The sequence below is a fragment of the Tachysurus fulvidraco genome, chromosome 13 (genome assembly GCF_022655615.1).
Source record: "Tachysurus fulvidraco isolate hzauxx_2018 chromosome 13, HZAU_PFXX_2.0, whole genome shotgun sequence".
Taxonomy (NCBI): domain Eukaryota; kingdom Metazoa; phylum Chordata; class Actinopteri; order Siluriformes; family Bagridae; genus Tachysurus; species Tachysurus fulvidraco.
Genome location: NC_062530.1, coordinates 132501 through 155000, shown reverse-complemented (window position 1 = coordinate 155000; position 22500 = coordinate 132501). Strand labels below are relative to the sequence as shown.

The 22500-nt window shown below is 43.0% G+C and overlaps 1 protein-coding gene across 1 annotated transcript in view; it reads right to left on the bottom strand.

Moving 5' to 3' along the window:
* Positions 1-22500, bottom strand: part of cntn5 (contactin 5) — a 127684-nt gene that overhangs the window by 12192 nt on the left and 92992 nt on the right. Inside the window, exons 13-21 of the mRNA XM_047822698.1 lie at positions 21693-21820; positions 21122-21297; positions 17326-17446; positions 15255-15413; positions 9814-9963; positions 8914-8984; positions 2390-2624; positions 1786-1895; positions 564-750 (exon numbers count right to left, since the gene is read on the bottom strand). Of these exons, the coding sequence (XP_047678654.1) occupies positions 564-750; positions 1786-1895; positions 2390-2624; positions 8914-8984; positions 9814-9963; positions 15255-15413; positions 17326-17446; positions 21122-21297; positions 21693-21820 (1337 nt within the window). The remainder of the gene's footprint in view (positions 1-563; positions 751-1785; positions 1896-2389; positions 2625-8913; positions 8985-9813; positions 9964-15254; positions 15414-17325; positions 17447-21121; positions 21298-21692; positions 21821-22500) is intronic.

Genomic DNA, 22500 nt, shown 5'->3' with positions numbered 1-22500 from the left:
CTGATCCAGTCTCAGATCCAGTCCCAGATTAAATCCCTGATCCAGTCTCAGATCCAGTCCCAGATTAAATCCCTGATCCAGTCTCAGATCCAGTCCCAGATTAATCCCTGATCCAGTCTCAGATCCAGTCCAAGCAGCAAGTATGTTGAGGGTGAGATTCTTCACATGAGATTCTCCACATTCAAAGGTTTGCATGTTCCTGTTGCTTTGCATACACACAGCCTGTAGAATTTACCATCCGAGGTGTGAGTTTGAGAACATGTGTGAGAAACATCACCACACCAGCATCTGGCTGAACAACATGACGTACCTTACTTCTCGGTGTTGACAGTGGAACTGGTTTTGATGCCTGCTAAATTTCCAAGGTGAGAAAATTTCACTCTCATTTATTTTCAGTTCCTCATTTCATAAGTTGGAACGTGTTAAACTGTAACTCCGGTTCTAGCAGAACCCAGAGGTTAGAACAGAAGGACATCAGATACACTCACATCAGCAGACTCATCACTGCTCTCTCTCTCTCTCTCTGCTCTTACACTCGGGTTGCTGCTGTTCTGAGAACTCACGGTTTTTCTTGGTGCTGATCCGGATGGAGGCGCTCGCTGGTCCCTGCCCAATGCTGTTGAAGCCCTTGACCGTGATGTGGTACTGTGTGTTCCCCTCTAGGCCTGAGATCAACATGACCGTCTCATTTCCCACCGTCCTCTTCTTCTTCCCTGCCTCCTCCTGCTCTGACTCTCTCCAGTAGGTCAACTGTTAGGAGATGAAAAACACTCTGAGGACCAGATCCAGATTCATTGAGAGAGTGAGAGCGGAGAGAGAGAGAGGAGAGAGAGAGGGGAGAACAGTGAGAGAGAAGAGAGAGAGAGAGAAGAGAGGAGAGAGAGAGAGCACAAGGAGAGTGATAGACCGAGACTCTGCGCTCCCGCTCTCTCCTCTCTCTCTCTCGTCTCCTCTCTCTCTCTCTGCTCTCTCGTCTTCTCTCTCCTCTCTTCTTGCTCCCTCTTCGCTCTTTCTCTCTCTCTCTGCTCTTTTCTCTCCTCAGTATCTCTTTCTCTCTCCTCTCTCTCTCTCTCTCTCTCCCTTTCTCTTTCTCCCTCTTCTCCCTTTCTCTTTCTCTCTCTCCCTCCTCTCTCTCTCTCTCGCTCTTCTCTCGTCTCTCTCCCACTAACGCTTTCCATCTCTCTCCTCTCTCTCCTCTCTCAGCTCTCTCCTCTCCTCGCTTCTGCTCTATCTCTCATCTCCTACTTCTCTACTCTCTCTCTATCTCCTTCACCTTTCTCTATCTCTCTCTCTCTCTCTCTCTCTCTCTGCCCCTGTTCTCTTCGCCTCTCCTCCTCGTACGATCGTACGTACTCTCTCTATGAGTAGAGAGTAGTATATGATGCATGCTGATGAGAAACAGTCTGTTGTCTAACATTACATCATTGAGTTTAAATAACTGTCCTGCATTTTGCATGAATGCTGTAATAGCTGAGTGTGTAATATCCTGCTGCGGGGAAGAAGATGACACAGTGGTACAGTTCTCTTTTATTAGATAATCTTTCTTTATTCAGACCACACACACACACACACACACACTCACACACACACACACTCACACACACACACACACACACACACACACGGTTTACACATATATCCTAAATATATTAAATACACAAACATTCAAAACAAAACAATTCATAAACACACTGCAATGACTCACACTACTTCTCTCTCTCTCTCTCTCTCTCTCTCTCTCTCTCTCTCTCTCTCTCTCTCTCTCTCTCTCTCTCTCTCGCTCACCTCGTATCCCTGGGGTCTTCCTGGTCCAGGGTTGGGTGCTTTCCACATGACCTTGACCTCAGAGGAGGACATGGCAGAAGTTTTCACATCAGATGGTGCTTCACGTGGCTCTGTGTTTAAAGGTATTGAGATATCAGCAGACGTGCAGTGGACAAACTGCTCTGTAGTTCAGCATCAGGAAAAGAAATGACACCCATCTGTTAGTGAGCTGAGGTCAAGTGATGTGTAGGAGCTCGAGATACTAGTGAGTTTGGGGCAAGTACAAAGCAGCTGATGGGCTTTATTGTATTTATGAGGAAACTTTCATCGTGTCCCAACTCCCAGTTTCTGTGCTGTAATCTCACAAGAGAGTTTTGCACGAATGTTTGAAGGTCATTACAACAGAAGTGTGAAAGTGCCACATGCTCTGACAGAGGAAATAAAACACCACCTCACATGGTGAACCTGATGGCCATTAACTTCATTACTAATTGATGAGAATAAACCCTGTTAGAGACGAATTAATAGACTGATGAACATGATCATTTTTTTTCGTTCCTCATCTAGCTGCAGCTCCAGAGAGGTGCTGAGCATTCAGTTCTGATGTTTCTAAAGATCTCCTTACCTCCTTCTGCGGAGAACACGGTGACCACTTTACTGAAGGGGCCGTCTCCTTTATTGTTGTACACGCCCACCTTCACCTCAAACGGAGTGAGAGGAGGAAACGTCTCGTCCCTGTATTTATACGTGGTGGAGTCTGCTGATGTCACCATCTTTTCCTTCCACGCTCGTGTCCCATTTGCACGAAACGCCACGATATACCCAAAGCCATCTCCATTCTGGAACTCTTCAGAAACCGGCTGAAAGGAAGAAAGATCAGTTAAAGACACAAACTAATGGACATGAAGGTAGTGGGTTATTTAGTCCTGTAAAATGCAGAACCCTTAACATGTTCATCTCATCAATGTGCAGTGATGGAGAGATGTGACAAGACGTTAGAACTAGAAATAAAGGTCAGGATGAAGAAGGAAAATAAGTGAAGGAGGAAGATGTTGTTGATGGTTTGTCTCTTATTTTTGCCTGTAGGATGCTGTAGTGTCCCTCAACTGAAGAGTGAAGAGTCACAGCAGCTTCCAAGATGTTCATGTCAGTAAAGATACACACACACACACACACACACACACACACACACACACACACACACACACACACACACACAAATAAACGGATTCAGTCTTAATATTTAGAGCTAAATAACATCCTTTGTTAGACGGGAACAGACTAAATGGCATGGATTTACATCAGAATGTCAGGACGTCCCCTGTGGATTCTGGAGATTTTCACTTGTAATGAAAGAAATCAGTTGTGAATGTCACATCACACATCAATTAAACATGCTGTAAAGCTGCTGGGTGACTAAACACAGCCACTCAGCTACAGGCACAAGGGCCAATTTAGGGCTCCGTTTTACTGCTATTGGAAACCATCTGTGAGGAAACATTACCCACAATGCCGTGCAGTTTATATATCACTCTAAAGATTTTTCACTATGGAGTACAAGGGTAATAAATAAATAAAGGGGAAAAAAACAAAAAAACAAATAATAAATAAATAAATGCCACCTACATAATACCCAGGTTTTTCCTTCAAATGGTGGACTGCTGTTTGTTTGATGATTTTCCTAAACAGGTGACACGAGGAGTCGTCTATAACACGTCTATAACACGAGGAGTCGTCTATAACACGAGGAGTCGTCTATAACACGAGGAGTCGTCTATAACACGAGGAGTCGTCTATAACACGAGGAGTCGTTTATAACACGAGGAGACGTCTATAACACGAGGAGTCGTCTATAACACGAGGAGACGTCTATAACACGAGGAGTCGTCTATAACACGAGGAGTCGTCTATAACACGAGGAGTCGTCTATAACACGAGGAGTCGTCTATAACACGAGGAGTCGTCTATAACACGAGGAGTCGTCTATAACACGGAGTCGTCTATAACACGAGGAGTCGTCTATAACACGAGGAGACGTCTATAACACGAGGAGTCGTCTATAGCACGAGGAGTCGTCTATAACACGAGGAGTCGTCTATAACACGGAGTCGTCTATAACACGAGGAGTCGTCTATAACACGAGGAGTCGTCTATAACACGAGGAGTCGTCTATAACACGGAGTCGTCTATAACATGAGGAGTCGTCTATAACACGAGGAGACGTCTATAACACGAGGAGTCGTCTATAACACGAGGAGTCGTCTATAACACGAGGAGTCGTCTATAACACAGAGTCGTCTATAACATGAGGAGTCGTCTATAACACGAGCAGACGTCTATAACACGAGGAGTCGTCTATAACACGAGGAGTCGTCTATAACACGGAGTCGTCTATAACACGAGGAGTCGTCTATAACACGAGGAGTCGTCTATAACATGGAGTCGTCTATAACGAGGAGTCGTCTATAACACGAGGAGTCGTCTATAACACGAGGAGTCGTCTATAACACGAGGAGTCGCTATAACACGGAGTCGTCTATAACACAAGGAGTCGTCTATAACACGAGGAGTCGTCTAGGAGTCGTCTATAACACGAGGAGTCGTCTATAACACGAGGAGTCGTCTATAACACGAGGAGTCGTCTAGGAGTCGTCTATAACGCGAGGAGTCGTCTATAACGCGAGGAGTCGTCTATAACACGAGGAGTCGTCTAGGAGTCGTCTATAACGCGAGGAGTCGTCTATAACGCGAGGAGTCGTCTATAACGCGAGGAGTCGTCTATAACGCGAGGAATCGTCTATAACACGAGGAGTCGTCTATAACACGGAGTCGTCTATAACACGAGGAGTCGTCTATAACACGAGGAGTCGTCTAGGAGTCGTCTATAACACGAGGAGTCGTCTATAACACGAGGAGTCGTCTATAACACGAGGAGTCGTCTAGGAGTCGTCTATAACGCGAGGAGTCGTCTATAACGCGAGGAGTCGTCTATAACGCGAGGAGTCGTCTATAACACGAGGAGTCGTCTAGGAGTCGTCTATAACGCGAGGAGTCGTCTATAACGCGAGGAGTCGTCTATAACGCGAGGAGTCGTCTATAACGCGAGGAGTCGTCTATAACACGGAGTCGTCTATAACGCGACGAGTCGTCTATAACGCGAGGAGTCGTCTATAACGCGAGGAATCGTCTATAACGCGAGGAGTCGTCTATAACACGGAGTCGTCTATAACACGAGGAGTCGTCTATAACACGAGGAGTCGTCTATAACACGAGGAGTCGTCTATAACACGAGGAGACGTCTATAACACGAGGAGTCGTCTATAACACGAGGAGTCGTCTATAACACGAGGAGTCGTCTATAACACGAGGAGTCGTCTATAACACGGAGTCGTCTATAACACGAGGAGTCGTCTATAACACGAGGAGACGTCTATAACACGAGGAGTCGTCTATAGCATGAGGAGTCGTCTATAACACGAGGAGTCGTCTATAACACGGAGTCGTCTATAACACGAGGAGTCGTCTATAACACGAGGAGTCGTCTATAACACGAGGAGTCGTCTATAACACGAGGAGTCGTCTATAACATGAGGAGTCGTCTATAACACGAGGAGACGTCTATAACACGAGGAGTCGTCTATAACACGAGGAGTCGTCTATAACACGAGGAGTCGTCTATAACACAGAGTCGTCTATAACATGAGGAGTCGTCTATAACACGAGCAGACGTCTATAACACGAGGAGTCGTCTATAACACGAGGAGTCGTCTATAACACGAGGAGTCATCTATTACACGAGGAGTCGTCTATAATGCGAGGAGTCGTCTATAACACGAGGAGTCGTCTATAACACGAGGAGTCGTCTATAACGCGAGGAGTCGTCTATAACGCGAGGAGTCGTCTATAACACGAGGAGTCGTCTATAACACGAGGAGTCGTCTATAACACGAGGAGTCGTCTATAACACGAGGAGTCGTCTATAACACCTGCTCACCATTTAATAGCACCAAATGCAATCTATTAAGGGAAGTAGAAATTTAATTAAAATGTGAGCTAGCAGAATTAAATCTTGGCCAAATTTAATAACCGACGAACACCTGCACTCACGCTCGCTCTCCGTCCGGCTCTCGGCAGCGTAACCGTCTGTCATGCTGTAATCTGTGTGATTTGCACATACTTCAGTATAATCAAGGCCCCTAAAGCCTGTCACCAAATGAGCCATCATTCCACAGAGAAGCGACAGGACAGAGTGTGTGGCAGCTTCTCTTTAAACTCCACCAGGACACGTTACCGTGCTGGTCTAATTAACTTTCTGCTCTGTTCCTCCAAACCAATCGTCTTCCATCATGTCGACACGTCCTCGCTTTAAAAACAGCTGTGAGAAATCAGAGAACATGAAGGAATACGTGCAGCTGAACAGCCATGAAGAACGGAGAGAAGAGACGAAGTCCGGGGGCTGTTCCTAATGGTGCAGTCACACGCTCTGTGCACACTTTAATGAGCTGCACTGGATGGATGTGTGCAGACATTTATCCTGTTTAATAACAAGAACCTCGTCTCAAACAACTAAACCTGTGTGATGGGAGTTCAGCTGCTGCTACAGTACACACACCAACGTTGTGAAGACATTCGGCTGTCAGTTAAAACCTTTCTGCTGTTTGTGTGGTTATGCTCATGTAGATCATGTAGATCATGTAGATCATGTAGATCATGTAGATCATGTAGATCATTAACCAACACTCTGTTACTCTCAGTGCCAGATAAAATAGGAGAGTTGCATCAGGAAGGGCGTCAGGCGTAAAAAAACCTGCATCGAACCAAATATGTGGACCAGATGATCTGCTGTGGGACCTGAAGAGGATTCTGAAAAAAATTCCTCCAACATTCCATGTAAAAATTTGTGTGATGTGTATAACAGCATGTCCTTCACTATGAGCCTTACAGAAGAAGCTTTAAACAGGCTAAAACATGTGTGTGTGTGTGTGTGTGTGTGTGTGTGTGTGTGTGTGTGTGTGTGTGTGTGTGTGTGTGTGTGTGTGTGTGTGTGTGTGTGTGTGTGTGTGTGTGTGTATGTGTGTGTGTGTGTGTATGCGTGTGTGTATGTGTGTGTGTGTGTATATATGTATCTATGTGTATGTGTGTGTGTGTGAGTGTGTGTGTGTGTGTGTGTGTGTGTGAGTGTGTGTGTATCTATGTGTGTGTATATCTATGTGTGTGTGTATGTGTGTGTATATGTGTGTGTGTACGTGTGTACGTGTGTGTGTGTGTGTGTGTGTGTGTGTGTGTGTGTGTGTGTGTGTGTGTGTGTGTGTGTGTGTGTGTGTGTGTGTGTGTGTGTGTGTGAAGGAGTCTCCAGTGTGAGCTCTGTGTCTCAGTCAGAGGTGAAGCTGGAACTTCTCCACATCTTCAGGACAGAGGACTTTACACTTCTTTGTGTTTCTCAGTAACAGATTTTTCTCTGATTCTTATTCATGTGACTGTAAATATAATATAAAAGGATCTAAAGAAGGAAAGTCTCTTTATATGAATAAAGACCCTGAGGGACATGATGATGGGGGACAATAATCAGCTTCAGGGAGGACAGAGATTCTGCTTGGTCTGGTGCTGCAGTCTAACTTTACATGGTGGTGTTTTATTCCTCATGATACACACCTTACATCATCATCATCATCATCATCATCATCATCATCATCATCATCATCATCACAGTGAAACACATCTGAGGTCAAATTCCTGTCAGAGTCTAAAGTTAATTCTCTTTATAAAAATCTGCAGTGTGTTTGTACAAATCCTAAACAGCTTGATTTGTTAATTCTCTGCTCTCCTGTCCTGACCCTCATCCAGCATTAATTCAGTTAACACAGAAACTGTTATGCTAAACGATTTCCAAATGCCACAGCAGCCTAGAAATGCCATTTAGAAATGCCACATGGCCCAAATCTGCTCCTGAGGGCTGCTGGGGACGAGGAGCTGCTGGAGAAGGTCTGAGGGCTGCAGGGAGTCGGTGGGCTTCATAAAGAGCTTCATTCTCTATAAATAAAACTGAATTCAAATGAAGTGTGAGACGTCCAGAGAGTTCGTAATCACTGTGTGTTTGTGTAGATGAGTAGAACATCATCCATGTTCTCTGTGGTTCTACAGACAGAATGTGAACACTGAGACTCTTCATTGTAATTGAACTGAGAGATTAGAATAATGATTATGTTGAACTAATGCTAATCTATTTTGAAAGGAATTATAAAGAGTGAGTTGGTGCAATATAAAAATGTCCCTCTCCGTCTGGATGGAGCTCCAGTAATCTCTCACTGAGGCACTGTTCCCTTCACATCAAGGTTATTTGGATGGTGCCAGTGGAAGCGAGCGTTACGTATTAACTGCAAGAACAGCCATCACTTACAGACCACATCTGTTCCTCCTCCCTGGTTAATCGCACTTTTAACTGCCCTCATTTTGAGATCCTCCAGCTTTGTTCATTTTTAACGCATTAATGTTCACGCTGAGATTCCCGCTGCGATGCCCGCTGCCAAAGGTGCTCTCTCAACTGAGGACCATTTCGTCCTAATGTCCTCTTAACACACTGAGAGATTGATTCAATTTTGTCAAGAAATGTTCAGGGTGACGTTGAACAGATGTTCCAGACACAAGCCTGTGTTTACAACCAAACAGCTTTCACAACTGAAGGTTAATTACGGAGTGTGGCCTTCATCAGAGGTTCTCCTGCAGCTTCTGGGCTCAGACAGAGACAGAACCGTGTCAAGACATCGTTATTGATGGAGACTGTTTAATATTTCACACCTAAAATCATTGGTACAAATAAACAGCAGCACTGAGAAGAGCCGTGTTCACGAGAGAAAAATGTGGACCAACGGTAACAAATCTGACCCGAACATAAATCTATATAATTAGCAGCAGCTTTCTGAGAGAAGCTCATCATTTAAACATCACACTTTCAGGTTCAGGGTGAATTTAAATCCGTTCCAGGCAACTAGAATAATTAGCTGCAATGAGACAAACTGTGGAAAAGCAGCAATTTCATCTGCCTTCGCTTCTAAACGCTCAAGTCAATTAACAGCATGAATTCATTTGGACAGAAGCGCTGGGCCTTTTATGCTACATTCATTAGCATAACCTGATCCTCAGCAGACTTACCTCCCAGGATATGACCAGTTCGTGCCGGCGGCCGTTCCCTCCACTCACATTAGCTGGAGCAACTGATGGAACTGTAGACAAGAGGGAAAGAAAAGCAGAAATCTGCAGCATGATTCCACAAATCCTTCACTTGAGAAGGCAGTAAAACTTTCACTGGATTCTGGAAGAATGGAAGTGACCTTGAAGAAGAATTTGTAATTTGGGATGGATTCAGTCCTGAAGTGTGAAGAGAGTCTGTTGTGTTGTGTACATCTGTGGTAAAGGCAGTGTGATATGTAGTGAAAACAAACAGAAGTGTGACTCACACTCGAGTCGAGTCGAGTCACTGGCACGTGGAGGACACATTCAGGCCTGAGTTATGCATGTGGGGGTGGAGTTTGTCAAAATGAGGCGTGAACACCTACGATTTAATGACTTCAGTGTAGAATTGTGTTGCATCATTAAACACAATAATAATAAAACACAGACTAATAGGATTTGCTGCATAAAGAGAGACAGATCTGAATAAATCAGCTGCATCAATGAGCTTGAGGGAGATTTACTGAAAATACTGATCAAACTGAGCGACTGTGAACATGGCCTCCGGTGCGAGAGCATGTCCGAGCAGGACATGAGCAGGACATGAGCAGGACATGAGCAGGACATGAGCAGGACATGAGCAGACTGTCCACAGGAGAGCCCACAAACACCTCGGTTTTTCCTCTAATTTGCTTCACATCTACAAAAATATACTGTGAAATATTTACATTTCTATTCCTTCAGACATTTTCCAATAACATATTTCAGAGAAATGAAGCGAACAAACGATCTCATTATAGGACCAAAGCAGATCAATCTGTAGCTCATGAAATGTTTACTGCAGAATAGCAGCTCATAGACGTGAGGTGAAGTGACAGACACCTGCTTCTCTGGTTCTGACGGGCCGAGATGGAGCGCTCGGTTCCCCTGTACCGATGGTGTTGGTGGCCACCACCCGGAACTCGTACTCCACCCAGGGGTTGAGTTCCACTGCCATGGCAGACTCCATATCTCCACTCACTGGCTCTGGATCTGTGACGTACAAAACAGAAGATATTGAGCTAACACTGACCGAGACAGGAGAAGATTGACGTTTAAGTACAATTAGCTCTGTTGATTACTGCGTTTAGTTTTGAAGCTTTCTGTATGTAGGTTTCTCCTGCAAGTGTCAGTGAGAAGAGGAGAAACATTTAGCAGTTTCTGGAACCTGATGCTGATGGAACAGTCATTCAGCCAGAACATCCAGGTCTCAATCTCTCACTTCATCTGTGCCTTTATTACACACAAAAACCTGGCATAGTAGCAACGTAGCACAAGCCTGAACATCTCACCCTCTGATCCTGGCAGTGTTCAGCAGATGTTGAGTTCTGTGGTGAGAAGGTGATGGACTAGAACATTTATCTGATGCTGGTTGGAGGGTCGTACACCAGCCTTCTGCCAAACATCATTGTTTTATTTCCTGTAGATAAACTGACACCACAGGGTTTGTCTCATTTTCAACACTGATCATTTCTCGTCCTTTATTCAGAGTCCAACTCTCACTCTTTACAGGAGATTTCTGATCACTCATTAAATCCTCATCTACCTCCTTTTTTCTTCTCTACCTCCTTTTTTCTTCTCTACCTCCTTTTTTCTTCTCTACCTCTCTTGACCTTCTTTACTTTACTACTAACCTGAACTGACCTCATACAATCTCATTACCACGTCCATCTTTGACATTTTCTAATGATCTAATGATCTCCAGCAAAGTCTACACAAGTTTATTTGAGTAATTATCCTTGGGATCAGAGTTCAAAGTTGTGTGTGTGTGTGTGTGTGTGTGTGTGTGTGTGTGTGTGTGTGTGTGTGTGTGTGTGTGTGTGTGTGTATCTTCTGTAAGACCAGCAGCTTTAGTGTGAAAATTAATATTGCTCACTTTCTTTTCCTGTTATTGGAAAGTGTTCCTTTCAAAATAATAAAGAAACCTCCTTCATCACAGCTGCTGCCTCTTTATCTGCTGAGCGACGGGATCCATCTTTATTTTTATAAGACAAGTGTAATAAGCCCACACCCCCACCCCCACCCCCACCAGCCCGACACATGGCTCTGATGAATCGTGATATATTTCATCCTACACTTTCTAATTTGATTAAACTCATTACTAAATGAAATTCAGCTTCCTGTCAGCAGCACTGTCGTGTCCCCTGCTGTAGATTCATATCCGTACATTCAGAATTTCAGACTTTATGCCTGTTATTCCTAATTCTCTTCTTGACGCTGCTGTAATATACAATATAAAAATGATCCCGGCCAAAACAATCAGCTGGATTCAGGTGAACTGCACGCTGCCAAGTCTGCAGCCTGTGAAGATCAATATCGTCCTATTTTAGAACATTCATATTCAGCTTGTTATCGGAGTTCCTTCTGACCCTGTAGACCACAACATGTTAGGAGACACGAGTATACTGTCTCCTGCCACTGATCATCACGCTCTACTCAAATCTGGGATCATCAGTGGATGTTGTTTAGGAACACAAACCCAGTCTGGAGCTTTTACAGATGAATGTATTTAAAGTCAACCAACACATTCTCACAGATCTTCTTCTCAGTGTATATTCTCCCTCAGATCTACAGCACTGCTCCACTGGTCCCACCATCTCTCAGGGTTCACATCAAGGCTCTTCTCTGTTCTGGTACTGAGGTGGTGGACTGAACGTCCCCTAGGGGTCCGAGCAGCTGAGTCACTGACAGGTTTCTGCCCTGTTTGTTATGTGTATCTTTAAAAACAAAACCTGAACAGTTTCATGTTGATGGTATCTTAATCCTGTAACCTAGTAAACCAGAGTATTCCTCAATAGAGTCTTGGGATAATCTGGATAGTGGAGTCTGATACATACTGTAAATGTTTATAATGTATAATCACACTCACTTTACCTCACACCGTCTCCTTACAGTAACGTAAACCCCTGTGGACGTGGCCTCCTATAACAGGTCACTCATCATGTCTCCATAAAAAACCTCATTCTTAGTTCCAATTATTCTGTTTTAAACTGTCTGAATAAAACATTAAGCTTTCATGAGAACATTTACTTTCTACACAGACGTCTATATGCCTAAAGACCACAATCTCCCACTCGTATCTCTACATAAATGCTTTGTAGGCTTTTATCATCTAATGCACTTTAAAGTGAGGCTCCTTTCAACCCTCGTCCTCTCTAACATGAGCCCATAACAATGTTTGTAGGAGAGCCACCGCTGACGCAGCCCTGTTCCCTGCACAGGATTCGCTCAGCTCTCATCTCCACACACACACACACACACACACACACACACACACACACACACACACACACACACACACACACACACACACACACACAGCACTCCAATGGTTCTTCTTATCTCCTAGCTATGATTTGAACAGATTGAATAAGTGGAAAAGGTACTTATATAAAGCTACTTTAACATTTACTGGATAATTACAAGAGCTTTTAACATTCAGGAACATGAAATAAAGTGATTTAACTCCTCACTGTCTGATTAAAAAGACATGTTGGAGGACTTAATTATGTCCCAAATTACTCCAAAAAGAAGGGCATTTTTTATCATATCAGAGGAGCAGAACGTTTAATCTAGTAATAAACTCAGACGTTAATTTGTCATATGATTTAAACCAATGACATTTACTTCACACACAACAGATGTTTAATAGAAGGTCAGTTAGATCTCATTTCATATTTGCACAGAGGGACTAGAGGAGAGCTGAGAGAGGATCAGCAGTGATGTTCTGAGGACCAGTGGTGAGGAATTACAGAATACTGGAGCTCATGAAGATCTCCGAAAGGAGGAACTTAGAACAGGAACAAAAATGAGCAAATAATAAAGGCAGAATACACAACAGTTAAAGGTAAACATGCCCACACACACACACACACACACACACACACACACACACACACACACACATGCATGTACGCGCACGCAGACACACACACGCATACACACACACACACACACACACACACACACACACACACACACGGGCGTAAATCCCCCCCCAAAAAAAACATCGCTCTCTATATTGTGAAAAACATATGTATGTACACCTAAATAATTGTGTAAGTTGAAAAAACAAACACAAATCTGCATGTAGAAACAGTGAGTCCCCCCCCACAGTGGTTTGACCCACAGTCCCCCCTCCCCCCTCACAGTGATTTGACCCACACTTCCCCCTCCCCTTCCTCACAGTGGTTTGACCCACACTTCCCCCTCCCCTTCCTCACAGTGGTTTGACCCACACTTCCCCCTCCCCTTCCTCACAGTGGTTTGACCCACTGCCTCCTTCCCCAGTACATCTCACCTACTCTACACACACGACTCAGGTGTGCGGCTGCGGCTCAGTTAATGTTCAACTCCATAAAGTCGGGGATTTTATTCACTTTATATAAAGAGATTCTCTTTAATGTAGTTGATGCAGATTCAGTCATAAATTAGTTGCTGCAAAAATGCTGATTACTGATGGAATTTTCCATAAATCTGCTATAATAGTGATTAAAATCTGCCTTATCTAGTTAACGTTAGCTTGTTTACGTTAGCTTGTTTACGTTAGCTTGTTTACGTTAGCTTGTTTATAATAGTTTGTTTACATTATGTTGTTTACGTTATGTTGTTTACAATAGCTTGTTTACGTTAGCTTGTTTACATTAGCTTGTTTACAATAGTTTGTTTACGTTATGTTGTTTACGTTATGTTGTTTACAATAGCTTGTTTACGTTAGCTTGTTTACATTAGCTTGTTTACAATAGTTTGTTTACGTTATGTTGTTTACGTTATGTTGTTTACAATAGCTTGTTTACGTTAGCTTGTTTACATTAGCTTGTTTACAATAGTTTGTTTACGTTATGTTGTTTACGTTATGTTGTTTACAATAGCTTGTTTACGTTAGCTTGTTTACATTAGCTTGTTTACAATAGTTTGTTTACGTTATGTTGTTTACGTTATGTTGTTTACAATAGCTTGTTTGCGTTAGCTTGTTTACATTAGCTTGTTTACAATAGTTTGTTTACGTTATGTTGTTTACGTTATGTTGTTTACAATAGCTTGTTTACGTTAGCTTGTTTACGTTAGCTTGTTTACGTTAGCTTGTTTACGTTAGCTTGTTTACAATAGCCTGTTACATAGTGCACTGTAACTAACACACCAAAGCCGTTGTTGTGTTTCTACACAGAGCAGTTAGTGTAAAGTGTAAAGTGATTATTTAATAAGTGATTTTGTTACAAAACATTATTTATTTTATATATTTTTCACGATAATAGTCATGTTTATATTTTATTGTATGTTGATGGTTTAACTGTAAACAACACAAACAATGCAATAAATAGTTTTGAAGAAAAATCTGCTGTCATTGAACCTGAGAAAAACTTTATAACATAACCATAATGACACATAAAGTCTCCATGTTACAGTAATAATGATAACAGCAGTTTGTCACTGTGGGGACATTCAGTGCCTTTATAAGTACAATTACACTGGGTTATCTGTGTGACCTTCAAAAATTGCTCATGAGAAATTTTTTATTTATTGTCCCCCCTACATGAAACATGAAATTTACACACACACACACAGACACACACGCACGCATGTACACACACATACACACACACATGCACACACACACGCACACAGACACACACACGCATGCACACATGTACACACACACACACGCATACACGCACACATACAGACACATGAACACACACAGACACACACGCACGCATGTACACACACATACACGCACACAGACACACACACGCATGCACACATGTACACACACACACACACACATACACGCACACATACAGACACATGAACACACACAGACACACACATGCACGCATGTACACACACACACACGCATACATGCACACATACAGAAACATGAACACACACACACACGCACACAGACACACACACGCATGCACACATGTACACACACGCACACATACAGACACATGAACACACACACACAGACACACACACGCATGCACACATGTACACACACGCACACACGCATACACGCACACATACAGAAACATGAACACACACGCACACAGACACACACACGCATGCACACATGTACACACAGAGGCGCATACACGCACACATACAAACACATGAACACACACAGACACACACATGCATGCATGTACACACACACGCATTCACGCACACATACAGAAACATGAACACACACACATGCATACACGCACGCGCACAGACACACACACATAAACACACACACATGCATACACACACACACACCCCTTTGTCTAAGTATTGATTACCTGTCTTGACTGTCTGCCAGCCAAGGGAGAAAGGGCTGCGTGCCTGCAGGTTGTAGGTGCTGATGGGACTGTGATTGTCTACACCGTGACTCCAGGACAATGTCGCTGTTGTGTCTGTGATCTCCTCCACGATCACCACTCCAGGAGGTCCTGGGGGGCCTTGACACAAACACAACCACAAAAACAAACCATGACCAGATCGATCTCACACATCAAAATGTGTCCCTGAGATTCTGCTCCTGTTACAGTTCTTACTTTCCTCATTTAGAGCAGTTTATTCACACAGACTTGCAGAAAGCAAACAAATCTTTATCTAAAAATTTAATTAACTGATCAGCAAAAGGGAAAATATCAGTGACATGGAGAAGGCTTGTGGAGAAGAGAGGCTGATGGACGGGACAAAGGCAGTAACTCACTACAGGGACAATTAATGTAACAAAAATGGAGTATGAAACACGTGATGCTAATCTTTAATTAATAAATACTGTAAAAACTTGCTGTAGTATAAAAGGTAAATAATAAATCAGGACAATAATTTAGGAGAATAATGAACTTCAGTTAGTAAGAGTGACTCAGAGACTCTACACCTCACTGCATCATGTTTTAGCTCAGAAACATTATTATTCTTTTAATTAGGTACATTTTAATGATATTGATATTAATAAACTTAATAAGGTTTATCTTTGCAGATGTGACGAATACAAGCATGTAGAATAAAAAGTAGTGAACATGTGCATGCCTTTCATTCCCCAGCTATAATTATCTGAGTAAACAACAACAACAACAACAAGTTTACGGAGGTTACAGCAGGGTTCAGAATAACACCAATCACTCGCCAGCAATTACAGGCTCATTAACATAACAGAAAGACCTGTTTGTGTCTTTGTTTCCATTCTCTCTCTCTCTCTCTCTCTCTCTCTCTCTCTCTCTCTCTCTCTCTCTCTCTCTCTCTCTCTCTCTCTCTCTTTCTCTCCCAGCTGTGTTAGTCGTGATTACATCCAGCTCTTTATTCTGTGTAAAGCTTCCAAGCATATGTTTACCTCAGACTTGTAATCTGTAAGTGTCGCAAAAAACCCCAGAGTGTGTCGGGGTAAAAGAGCCATGACAGAGAATCTGACATCACCTGCACACAGTGGAACCAAATATTCTGAAAGATGCATTAGAGCGTTGAGCTGAAGGTGAATTTGCATGTCTGCACATTAATATTCCACATGCATCGCCTTGGTGCATGAGAGCAGGAGCTTATTTTTTAAGCATAAAAGCTGTGAAAAGGGGCTTTACTGTCTGAGCCTCCAGGAAGCAGGAATCATGGTCATGGAGGTTTAAACCGCTTACATACATCTGGAGCTCGACATAATTATGGCTTTGTGTTTTCTTTTAAGGAGCTGCAGGAGGATCTACCTGTGTGTGCCTTCTTGTGTGTAACAGAATGACAAAGTAAATAAAACTGATTGCACATAAGACAAAAACATCATAAACACATGCTCATAAAACACAGATGAATTGTGAATGTGTTCAGTTCTGTTACAACAGCAGCTGTGAATGAACTGAAACTGAGCCACGATGGTGATGTAACGAGCAGCTGAACATCAGACACCATTCCACACGTCATCATGCCATCAAAGTGTGTACAAAATCAACATTATGTTTATTAGGTGTGATAATGCTAGAAACACACACGTCTCCACCGTACAATACATGCCTTAGCCTTCTAGTGAAAGACGCTAATTAGCAAAGTTAATGTAATAAACAAGATAGGAGGTTGGTGCAAAACACAAAGTTTTGATAGACAACTAATTAGCACTGTGAATTTCTGCTTGTTTTGAACTCTGTGTTCTTTAAGAAGCAGTGATAATAAAAGCGCTATAATCACTTGTGCGCTGATGCTAACGACGCGCTCGTCTCCTACGCACTGCACACGACGACCAGCTGTTATTGTTTGGTAATCATTGCTGTGCACTTGCTCCAGGCTCGAGTCCCTCACACAGCTTCTCTGCTGCTCCTGTTGCTTTGATGTGCTAAGTGTTTAGCCTTCAGCCTTCAGCACATGGAGATCTGATAACAAGCTCACCTCTGACGAGCAGCTCGGCTTCAGATAGGACCGTGTCAGCACTCGTCTGAACCCGGCAGCCGTACTTCCCAGCATGCTTCAGGAGGATGTTTCTGATCATCAGATCCATCGTGGAAGACTGCTGGATAAAGGAAGGACAGGATGAACATGTGCTCACACACAGAGACCCAGAGACATCGACCTTCCTGACCCCTGAGGATTGAGCTGATTTTACTGTGCGAGTTAATCGTCAGTACACGACTCTGATCACATCACGTCTCGCTCCTAACTCCATGGTGTGCAAATGAAGATGAAACGAATGTAATTTAATGTCCCAAGGCAGCTGTTTAGCACTGAGGCTCATGAAAATTACAGCGTATCAGAATCTGGCTGTACGTCTGAACCGATGCTAGCAAAGAAAAAATCCAAGGCTGATTAAAACAAAAAGTAACCGTAGTACTGAACCCTGAGCTCCCAACATTAACACGCTAATATTACGTAATGAATTCTCCTTTATATTTTTCATATTTAATGCTCTGTAGCTCAGTCTGTCTGTTTTAGGTTGGCAGAATATTTTAGTGCATTGAACTTTTTTTTTTTTTTAAATCTGTTTATAAAAAAAAATCATAATAATAAAAACATAAATAAAATAAATAAATAATAATAATAACAGTGAATAACAATGTATTATTATTATTATTATTATTATTATTATTATTATTATTATTATTATTATTATTAGGTGTAGATTACTGAATGTTGCAGTCCCTGTTTTATGGAAGTTCATGTCAGACTATGAAACTTTACATTCAGCAGTTCTGGACGTACTGACCAGCCCACAGCTCTCCTTTGTTCCTTGTGCTGTTCATCATCTAAATATCATTTCTGCCACAATGCAATTTCCAGAAGTGTCTCACTGACCATTCTTTTAGAGCCCAGAACCCAATCAGCAATGTGTCTGGCTGCTCCATGGCTGAGAAATGATAAGTGTTGGTATTAACACCTGTATCGGGGCTGAACACTGCCTCTAATCAGATATATAAAGGATACGAGTCAGTTTGAGCTGAACTGCATCCATCCAGCCTGACACTGATGAGGGATAAATGGCAGTTAGAAAGTCACTGGAGATTTTTAACATGATTGGAGACGTGATGAGGCGCAGCGGCTGCTGTGTGACCTGCGTTAGTCTCCATACACTGAGAAAATAAAACTGTGTTCCAGGCAAAACACACACTAGAGCTTTCTATTATATAACAGCCAGTTCTTCCAGGGTTATTAGACTAAAGAGCTCACTGAAGATCTGCTACTGAAGATCTGCTACAGGGGATCTGCTCTATGTCAATCTGGTTAATGTTTAGAAAAATGGAGCTGATGATCTCCGGCCAGTTTGTGATGTGATGTGATGTGTTTTATATGCTACAGTTTACAGTACACATTTCTAGCACTTTGGTCCGTTGAGATCCTCACTGAGTCCCAGCAGTTTCTGATGTCTGATAGGTTTCATAATGGTAGTTAGAACAACTAAAGATCCTTCAGTTTGATTCAGTGCTCTATCCTAGTCAGTGTGGTGGTGGGATCTGGAGTCTACCCCAGGAATACTAGGCATCTAGCATTAATACACCCTGCGTTGGACATCACTGACCAACACATTCACAGTGTAGCCAATCCAGGTACTGGCATAAAGAACCCACAGAGCCTGGGAGAACATGGGGACCAAGCTGCCACCATGTCTTCACCATGTGAAGAAGATATTTGCTTCTGCATACAGCAGCAGAAACACTGACCACTAAAATGCCACTCGAGGGAAAAATGTCGAGACATTTCTCCTCGTAAGTCTCTGAACTTTGAGAGAAACACGATGTTTCCTTGAGGTCCATCAGGTAGAACCACAGGCTCTCTGTCACATGCGTGCGGCTTTGAGAAACATGACAATACGATTCACACGGACTCTTTAATCTCGGGTGACACCTGAGACGCCTGACCTTTTACACCATCAATTCACAGCAGCATCAGGTGCTACATGCTAACAAGAGACGAAATTGAGACGAAACTAGTGACAGTTTATTTTTAGTGATGAAATAAAACAATATTTCTTCCACAGATTCGACGACTAACTCAAGTGCTCCATGTTACAGGAAACTTCAGTGCCATCTTTTCTTTAGTATTCAGATATTTTCTTATACGACTCTGAAAAAGTACAGCAGCTCCTGTAAAGACACACAACACACTCTTCAGTGCAAGTGATGTGTGTGTTCAGATGTAGAGACAGGGATTATGGGTAATAGTGACTCATAAGCACACGTCCACAAATAGAAGGTGAATTTGAGGTGTTGTTTGGTCCAAACGTTTTATCTACAAATCATTTTTAGGTCAAAAAGTCACTATCAAGGTACATTAGAAGTTACAATATCACATTAATATCAAGTTACAAGTGGAGTGTGTACTGGTCTGTGTGTACTGGTCTGTGTGTACTGGTCTCTCTGTACTGGTCTCTCTGTACTGGTCTCTCTGTACTGGTCTGTGTGTACTGGTCTGTGTGTACAGTTCTGTGTGTACTGGTCTCTCTGTACTGGTCTCTCTGTACTGGTCTCTCTGTACTGGTCTGTGTGTGTACTGGTCTGTGTGTACAGGTCTGTGTGTACTGGTCTGTGTGTACTGGTCTGTGTCTACTGGTCTCTCTGTACTGGTCTGTGTGTGTACTGGTCTGTGTGTACTGGTCTGTGTGTACTGGTCTGTGTCTACTGGTCTCTCTGTACTGGTCTGTGTGTACTGGTCTGTGTGTACTGGTCTGTGTGTACTGGTCTGTGTGTACTGGTCTGTGTGTACTGGTCTGTGTGTACTGGTCTGTGTCTACTGGTCTCTCTGTACTGGTCTGTGTGTACTGGTCTGTGTGTACTGGTCTGTGTGTACTGGTCTGTGTGTACTGGTCTCTCTGTACTGGTCTGTGTGTACTGGTCTGTGTGTACTGGTCTGTGTCTACTGGTCTCTCTGTACTGGTCTGTGTGTACTGGTCTGTGTGTACTGGTCTCTCTGTACTGGTCTGTGTGTACTGGTCTGGTTATTTTCTGTGAATCAAGTTAGCTTCTGTTGCATTACATTATTACTTACATTATCGCAGCATTAAACCCAAGCAGTGTTTCCCTCAGCGGTCTCTCTTTATTCTCTCAGCTCTAAACACTCGTCCCCTCAGCGGTCTCTCTTTATTCTCTCAGCTCTAAACACTCGTCCCTTCAGCGGTCTCTCTTTATTCTCTCAGCTCTAAACACTCGTCCCTTCAGCGGTCTCTCTTTATTCTCTCAGCTCTAAACACTCGTCCCTTAAGCGGTCTCTCTTTATTCTCTCAGCTCTAAACACTCGTCCCCTCTGCAGTCTCTCTTTATTCTCTCAGCTCTAAACACTCGTCCCCTCTGCAGTCTCTCTTTATTCTCTCAGCTCTAAACACTCGTCCCCTCAGCAGTCTTTATTCTCTCAGCTCTAAACACTCGTCCCCTCAGCAGTCTCTCTTTATTCTCTCAGCTCTAAACACTCGTCCCCTCAGCGGTCTCTCTTTATTCTCTCAGCTCTAAACACTCGTCCCCTCAGCGGTCTCTCTTTATTCTCTCAGCAGCAGAATGTGGTGTAAGACATCATTCTGAAATTAATTTATTAAATGTGTTTCCATCTCAGTGAAATAACAGATGATCTGTTGTTCTTTTTGTTATTCCGTACACATATTGACATTATGTACAGGTGACATGAAGCTTCTAAAGTATACAGATCTCAGTTAGCTTTAACGTTACAGCTCCACTGGAGCGAGTGGACAGAGAGACGTCCTTACTGTTCTGATGTACTCAAAATGGCCGTCGTCCTGCTGAGCTTCGAGCGGTTGGTTGTTGAGCTGCCAGAAGAAAGAGATGTCCAGCGATGGGTCATGTGTTGTTTTACAGCTGAGCACCACGCTTTCCCCCACCGTCACCTCAACACGCTTCGGGCTCAGATCCACCCTCATGGCCTCTGGAGAGACAAAACCAGACTAGAATGTATCACAGAGTTCATGCGTTAACATCCGTCTCCATACATCTCCCTAACAATGGAAGCCTCGTCGTCTGAACCGGTTCCACGTTAGAGGATCAGTGATTTTCCACAAACTGCCCTGAGAACTTAATCGTCCTGTAAAGCAGCTGCTCTCGACACTTGACACTAAATCTGCTGTAAGCTCTTTCTCTGTGGACAATCAGACATTATTAGAAAGTCTGTTGTGAGCAAAGTGTTGAAGAGTGAAATGAACAAACACAAGTCTTTAACCCAGGAGTCTTTACAGCATTGCATTAAAATGGTCTTTCTTTATGACTTTACACACTTCAAACAGCTGCAATCAGGAGCCGAGTGAACGGAGGTGAGTCACTGACCTTTCACCAGCAGTGAGCTCGTCATCTCGGCCAATCCAAACTGATTCTCAGCGCGACACACGTAGCTGCCCTCATCCACACGGCTCGCGTTGATGATCTGCAATGTGCTGTTACGCAGAACCACAATTCTGTTAAAAACCAGAAACGTGTGTTTACGGGATGAGCACGAGGTCGTGGCGCAGGGACACAACAAGGTTAGGAACTGTTACAGCTTGTTAAATTGGACCTGAGCTGAGTTTAGGATCTAAACTTCCCTTGTGACTTGGAACAACACCAAATAGCTCTGAACAACACAAAACAACACCAGAAGCTCTGAACAACACAAAACAACACAAACAACACAAACAACACAAAACAACACCAGAAGCTCTGAACAACACAAAACAACACAAACAACACAAACAACACAAAACAACACCAGAAGCTCTGAACAACACAAAACAACACAAACAACACAAAACCAAACCACATGACTCTGGTTAGAGCAGACGATGCTGCATCGATCCCCGAATGTCTGTAAACTTGTGCTGCATTAAACAGCTTCCAGACTCAGCACTAAAGGTCAGAGCTACAGACGGCTCTCAGGGTTTGTTCTGCTTTCATCTATACAACTGATTTAGAGATAAAATTGTCAATAAAGCTTCAATCTGCTTATTTTCTAATGAACAGCTCACTGAGGATTAGCACTGATATTTATCACTCAGAGCCAATTATTTATTTAATTTAACAGATTTAAAGTTTACAAAGTTAAATCTTCTTTAAAAAAAAAGTTTAAATTTCAGTTTGTACACACACACACACACACACA